The following is a 7,050-nucleotide window of genomic DNA, read 5'->3' as shown; positions in this document are numbered from 1 at the left end:
TGCGGTTCTGCTTAAATTTGTTACTAAAACCGTACAGTTTGATTCATGACGGTTCTGGTTCGGTTCATGCCGGTTTACGGTTTTAACCAAAATTATATATATGTTTTTTTCTAATATTCTACTTCTAATACCAAACACATATTTCAACCACAAATTCAAGTAAATTTGAGTTTTCACTACTAGATCTACAAGATTTGTGATCGGAAGACAGAAAGTGTGCATATAAATATAAATCAAAAGATAGAAAGGCTTATATCAAGACCAAAGTGTAGATCTTAAACTAAAACTAAAATGTACATAGTGTATAATATACTAGAAAAGAATGGAGAAAAATAGTGTAGGGGAAAAAAGTGATAAAACAACAAAGGAAGGGGAGAGAAGTGAAGAAAATATTGGGCTTATGCACATGGTCTTCTTGGAAAAATGTCTTATTTATATAAAAATAATAATAAAACAATAATTTATATTAAAAGCGGTTCGGTCCGGTTCTTTCGGTTCTTAATATTTGCAAACCGGAACAGGAATCGTTTGAAACGGTTGGGTTCGGTTTTTGTTCCGGTTTTGACTTTTTTTGGTCAATGTGGTTTTTTACGGTTTTTTATTGTCATGGTTAGATTCGGTTTTCCGGTTTGACGGTTTTTATGCCCATCCATGGAAAGTGGTGTGGCGCAAAAGAAGAACAGAGTAAGAGATGAAAAAGAAACTATAATGCCAGCTTTAAACATTAGGGTTTAGTTATGGCTTTTAGGCTTGGACTTAATATTTGGGTCTATACAAAAAATGGGCTAAATGAATCAGATATTTAAAAAAAAAAATAAATAAACGATTTGGTTCGGTTTTGGTGGTTCTGGCAAGATGAAAACTGGAACCCGCATTGGTATGAACAATTCAGTCTAGTTCTTAAACCCAAGTTGAATTGTTTTTTTTTTTTTTTTTTAAATCAACATGTTTTTTTACAGTTTATTTTATCGAATTTGCAACCCTAACTAGTGGTGTAGTTAGGATTTTTAAGTAATGAGGTCATAATATCAATAAAAAAAAATTATTGGGCAATTTCGTCTAACACCTAGTAGGCACCTATTAATTCCTATCAACATATGCTGAAAGTTTATGCCAACATACGTCGACAACTACTATTATTTGTAAAACTTGTTGAGGATGAATGCATGATACTGTGGAGTAATGTTAAAGATTATCAAAGTTTTTTAACGAAAGTATTTCATGCTAGAAAAAAAAAAACAAAAATAATAGAAGAAAATAAAAGTAGAAGAGGGTGTAATTTAGTCTTGTTGTACTGCCGCTGCGACTGCCCTTACCCTAACAACCAACAACCAACTATTTTCACCCCTTTTGTTCTTTTTATCTTCAGTTGGAGATGAATGAACGCAAATGGAGATGTCACTGTAAAATTTAAAAAGAAGAAATTTAGATCCAAAACCCACGGAGGCCACAGCTTTCACCGAAACTTCTCAGTTTTTTTATGGCTGCTTTAATTTCATTGACCGGTGAGACTCAGTTCATTCACAGTGTGTGTGCAATTGTAGTAAAGGGTCAGTGGAGCAACCTCTTGAAACCCAACAATGATTCTCTTCTCAGCTCGGCAACCATTCACCAGGTACTACTGCAACTCTCATTCCATGGCTATGGCCTTTCTCCTTCCTGGGCTTTCTTCAAATGGGTCGAATCACTTCCCTCTTGCAAGCACTCCTTGCAATGTTCTTGGACTATGATTCACATCCTCACCAAGCACACGCACTTCAAACCTGCACACCAACTGCTTGAAAAAATTGCCCTTAAGGATTTCTTGTCCTCTCCGTCGGTTTTGAATGCTTTGGTTCGGACCAATGATGACCGTGATGTGAATTCACATGTTTTGAGCTGGCTTGTGATCTTTTATGCTAATTCTAAGATGACCCAAGATGCAATTCAGGTTTTGGAGCTCATGAGGATTCATGGGTTTAAGCCCCATTTGCATGCTTGTACTGCCTTATTGAGTTCTTTGGTTAAAGGTAGGATGACTAATATGGTATGGAAAGTTTACAAGAATATGATCAAGGCCGGGGTTGTGCCAAATGTTCATTTGTACAATGTGTTGATTCATGCTTGTTGCAAGTCTGGGGATGTAGAGAAGGCAGAGAGTTTGCTGAGTGAGATGGAATTCAAGTGTGTCTTTCCTGATCTTTTCACATATAATACGTTGATATCGCTGTATTCTAAAAGGGGTATGCACTACGAAGCTTTGTCTGTTCAGGATAGAATGGAAAGAGCAGGAGTTAGCCCTGACATGGTGACATACAATTCTCTTATGTATGCGTTTTGTAGAGAAGGTAGGATGAGGGAGGCTGTAAGACTTTTTCGTGAAATCAAAGGTGCTACTCCGAACCATATAAGTTACACCACATTAATTGATGGGTATTGTAGAGTGAATGACCTGGAAGAAGCTTTAAGGTTGTGCGAGGTAATGAAGGCCAAGGGACTGTATCCAGGAGTTGTTACTTATAATTCAATTCTTCGCAAGTTGTGTGAACAAGGCAGGATGAGGGATGCAAATAAACTTTTGAATGAGATGAGTGATAGGAACGTTGAACCTGACAATGTCACATGTAACACATTGATTAATGCTTATTGTAAGATAGGAGATATGAGGTCTGCTGTCAATGTGAAGGACAGGATGTTGGCAGCTGGACTGAAGCTGGATGAGTTTACATATAAAGCACTCATTCATGGATTTTGCCAGGTTCTGGAGATGGACAGTGCTAAGGATATTTTATTTAGCATGCTTGGTGCAGGAATTTCTCCTAGTTATTGCACCTATACATGGATTATAGATGGTTACTGTAACCAGGGGAATGAAGCAGCAGTTATAAGACTACCGGAGAAAGGTCTTTGTGCTGATGTCTCTATGTACAGGGCATTAATAAGAAGGTTATGTAAACGTGAAAGGGTTGATGAAGCGGAAAAGGTTTTCAATCTTATGCGAGAGAAAGGTATATCAGGAGACAGTGTAATATATACTAGTCTTACATATGCTTACCTGAAAGCAGGAAAGTCCTGTGTAGTTTCAGCGATGCTAGATGAAATGTACAAGAAGAGGTTGATGGTGACACGCAAGATCTATAGATCTTTTAGTGCTTCTTATGCCAGTGATAATGATATCATACGCCTGTTTTGGGATCATATGGTAAAGAGAGGCCTAATGTCAAAAAATGTTATTACCAAGGAAATGCAGCAAACATAAATGAACGATGCAATGTCACCGGGAGCCTGCTTATAGGTTCAATATTTCATGCTATAGCACAAACCTCTCTGCCTGTGAAGGGTGTTGGAGACTGGTATTGACCGGGGCACCCAAAGGTGTATGGGACTGCTGAAGAATCCAAGAGACTAGTAAGTGCTTGTTGAGTAATTTTGCTGGTCAAGTGAGGTTTTTTGGTCCCTCATGTTGTTGATGACCAAGTACGTTTATGATATATGATCAGTCTTTAGTGGGATTTGATCAGGAAACAAATCTCGTCATGCCACTTTTATCTATTGGAATTGCTCTCTACTACCATTTGGAGTAACTTAACAGATATACTGATTTTGCTGAGGCTTTCTGAGGCATCAACACAACTAACCAGGGTGTGCTGGTTAACTAAGGATGGGCGGTATAAATTACAGGAAACCAGCGGTTTTGGGCTGTGGTGAGATGGTTTGGTAATTGTATGAAGAGCTGCATTGTTGTCCGTGCGGTTGAACAATCCATCATGCTGCAGTTTTAAGGTGACAAGTTCATCTGCACTTCTGGTTTGGCATATGTGAAGCTCAAACAACGGAAGCTACATACGGCAGTCAGTGTTTATAGGTTGGTGATATTTGTATATATTTCATTTTCTTCTATTCATTAGGAATTTAGAAAGAAAACTTAGAATTGGAATCTGATGAACTGGTAAATGACTGAGCCATTGTTGAAATTGATTTGCCAAACAAATAAATGGAGAATCTTTCAAAAAAAAAAAAAAAAAAAAAAAAAAAAAAAAAAAAAAAAAACTGGTTAGGGTCATTGTTTTTTTTCCTTAGTTTGAGGTCTTAGTCATACCTGTTACTGATATGCTAAACAAAACTGTGCCAAGATGGAAGCTTTTTCAGAAAAAGAAAATTTCCTTAGAGAACACTCCATGGGAAAAGCTGTGTTTTGGCACAATGCTTTTGAAGGCACAAGTTCACAACCTAGGTTTGAGTCAATATTGTCCACAATTGCCTAGACTTCAGTAATATTTTGTAATTGATGGAACAATTTCGTTACATTATTTTGTCAAATGTCTTTTTGGATTTTTCCTTTCATGGTTTGATTCATATATACAATTACAAGATAAATTTTGACAATCATCAGTCCTACAAGAAAATGGGTGAGTACGATACTAGTAGGAAAACAAAATAAAAAAACAGCAAAGAATGTTTACACCAACTAAAATCCCTCTTTGTGCACACACGCCGATTTTATTGTGCCTAAAAAGCCTCTAGTGCAGCTGCTAGTGCAAAAATTTCATAATCTGGACAAGTGCAACCGTGACCATGACCGCTTTCACAACCACACTCATCCCATCTACTCAGCCTTCTGTTTTTCTGCCTCTTTTTCTCCATTTCCTCATTATCTGCTTGAACTCGAATCTTGATTCCTACTTGCAGTTGAGGCGATTTGATACCTTCAAGGCCATGCCTAGTTGTTGGAAGCACCGTGACCCACTGGTCTAACTCCATGTTTGGTGATTCAAGGATGTCCTTCCATGGAACCTGTGTCCTGCCCAAGAGTTGTGACCCTCCAATCCTTCCAAAAACCGGCACAGTGCTCCTCCAGCGGAGCTCGAAAACCACAGTTTCTTGCTGTAGGATGTTGTCCATGGAGCACATCTCGGTTCCAGAGCACTCCAAAGAGACGGACTCGTTCCAAACGAGGTTAGACTTGGCGGAGATTTCTCTGGTGTTGAGCATAATTCTTCTGTTGTTTCCTGCCGAAAGAGAGCATCGAACAAACAGGTTTCCGGTGGTCTTGAATTCAGTGTTTCTTGCTTGTATGATCCTCAGTTCACACCCAAGGGAAGAAAATTTTGAAGGAGTCATTGTGTGTGTTTGAGAGTTGTAGATAGAAAGAGAAAGTGCTGATGGATTCTTTGGTGAAGGGAAGGTGGTTTATATATGCTGTATGGGATATTGGAGGGAAGGTGGAATTGCTTTTTGAGGAAGCTGCTTTTGTGCATAAATTAATAGTAATAGCGTGCAAGATCAGAAGTGGAGTATTATAAATGATAATGCTTTAGGCTTCATATTGGGGAATCATGCGAGATTGAGTGGAAGATTTTGATGAGTTATTATAAGCCCTTTGAGATTCTTGAAGAGCTGGATTACATATAAACAACCCTTATTTGCTTGCTGCTTCTTGCTACTTGCTACTTGCAATCCCCAGGGTTGGCTTACATCGCTTTTGGACCTGCCACGTGTACATTGTACATGCAAGGATATAAATTATGGAATGTGCCTGTGCCTGTTCTATGTGTTTTGTTCTCCCACTGCTACTTCCATTTTGATTTCTTCATCAGACCGTGCAGCATTCTTGTGGGATTTGCTAATAAACTGATTATAAGTTACCTTTTTACATGGGAATACTTTGATGTACAACTTGTGTTTTGTTTTTGCAACCCTAGACTGAAAGATTTACAAAGGGACTGTTTGATAACCATTTCGTTTTCAGTTTTCTATTTTTGTTCACTGTTTTTTGAAAACGGAAAACATGCTTAGCAACTGTTTTTAGTTAAAAAAACTCTTAAAGCTAACAGCATGTTTGATAATCATTTGGTTTTAACTATTATTTTTTGTCTTTGAGATCATAGAAAAGTATATGGTGGAAATTAGAGATGAATAAGATGGAGGACTGATCGCCGGAGAGATATAAAAGAGATGTATAAGAGTATACAGAAAAAAGACGAAAAATCCAACATTAATTCAAGTTTGTTTTTACTTTTAAGATTTAGTTTTCCTCAATTTTTCTTTATTCTTTTCCTCCATCGTAATACCATTCTTCATTTCTTCTTTTTCATTTATACTTTCCACATATTTGAAGCACATAATGTATAAAAACTAGAAGGAGTTTCAAAACTTTAGTTCTTAAGTAAAATTAAAATTAATCATAATAATTTGCAGATATAATAAATTTGATTCTAGTCATTTGATTGTTGAATACAAGTCCCACATCGGGACATTAAGAAAATAAAGTACAATCCGTAAGTGTAGAGTTCTACTTCTAATACCGATAAGTCCTCTCGTATGAAAGTCCCACATTTACCGTTTTGTGCTGGTACACGTGTGGCTAACTATGTGGTGGTCTCACGTAAAGCAGATATTTTGTATAAAACCCCCACACCTACCGTTGCATACAAGTGGCATTGCAAGTTGAGGTAACTTTCTCCCCACCACAAAAATAGAAAATATATAAATAAGTGGGCTTAAAGTGTCACATATTTTCAATGTTTGATCCTAGATTCTTGCCATTGGTTATGGACAACTTGGAAGATCACCTTAGATTGCCCAAAAGATTAGAAACTTGTGGTGCTAAATAATTATCTATAAACAACCTAAAAGTAGACGATAAAGCACCATAACCTATATTCACAAACTTGAAGTGGGCAAATAAAAGCTTAACAAAATCTGGCATCCTAAAGTGCAAGAAGATTTAACTTTACAACGCACTAGGAATGGATAAAAAGAGAGTATTGTATCCTCGCGAATATACAGACCAGGATCCCCACTTTGCTTTTTTGTATAATTAATAGGTTTGACACAAAGCAGATTTAGTTGTTCATGCTTTGGATCTTAAAGTAATTGGGAAGTTGCCATGATAATTGGCCAAAGGGTTGAAGTTGAAGACAGGGAATGTGCTTCACAGAACAGAAAAGGGTAATATATGCATATATAGTAATTCTTCTTATAAGTATCCGATCCACCTTGGCATGAGATAAATTTGTTTTCAATAACCACTGGAATTTTCAATCGTTGGTGGAATTCCTTTTTGTTGAG

The 7,050-nt window shown here is 37.1% G+C and overlaps 2 protein-coding genes across 2 annotated transcripts; one reads left to right on the top strand and one right to left on the bottom strand.

Moving 5' to 3' along the window:
- The first annotated feature begins 1,309 nt into the window (after positions 1-1,309).
- On the top strand, positions 1,310-4,839 carry LOC103932600 (pentatricopeptide repeat-containing protein At5g38730). The gene is made up of 2 exons (XM_009342229.3): positions 1,310-3,844; positions 4,669-4,839. Exon 1 carries the CDS (start codon positions 1,481-1,483, stop codon positions 3,236-3,238), a length of 1,758 nt encoding a protein of 585 aa, XP_009340504.1. The 5' UTR covers positions 1,310-1,480; the 3' UTR covers positions 3,239-3,844; positions 4,669-4,839.
- LOC103932622 lies at positions 4,304-5,903 on the bottom strand. Its single transcript, XM_009342258.3, has one exon. It carries the CDS (start codon positions 5,098-5,100, stop codon positions 4,489-4,491), a length of 612 nt encoding a protein of 203 aa, XP_009340533.1. The 5' UTR covers positions 5,101-5,903; the 3' UTR covers positions 4,304-4,488.
- Between the last annotated feature and the right edge of the window lie 1,147 nt (positions 5,904-7,050).

This window comes from the organism of the source record quoted next, unplaced genomic scaffold (assembly GCF_019419815.1).
Source record: "Pyrus x bretschneideri cultivar Hongxiangsu unplaced genomic scaffold, Pyrus_bretschneideri_v1 Contig18, whole genome shotgun sequence".
In the NCBI taxonomy this organism is placed as follows: Eukaryota; Viridiplantae; Streptophyta; class Magnoliopsida; order Rosales; family Rosaceae; genus Pyrus; species Pyrus x bretschneideri.
Note: the sequence above shows the minus strand (reverse complement) of the source record. Positions and strands in the feature narration are given on the sequence as shown.

Excerpts from the sequence above, each read along its gene's own strand:
- LOC103932622 (XM_009342258.3), bottom strand. The coding sequence starts at position 5,100 with ATGACTCCTTCAAAATTTTCTTCCCTTGGGTGTGAACTGAGGATCATA.
- LOC103932600 (XM_009342229.3), top strand. The coding sequence starts at position 1,481 with ATGGCTGCTTTAATTTCATTGACCGGTGAGACTCAGTTCATTCACAGT.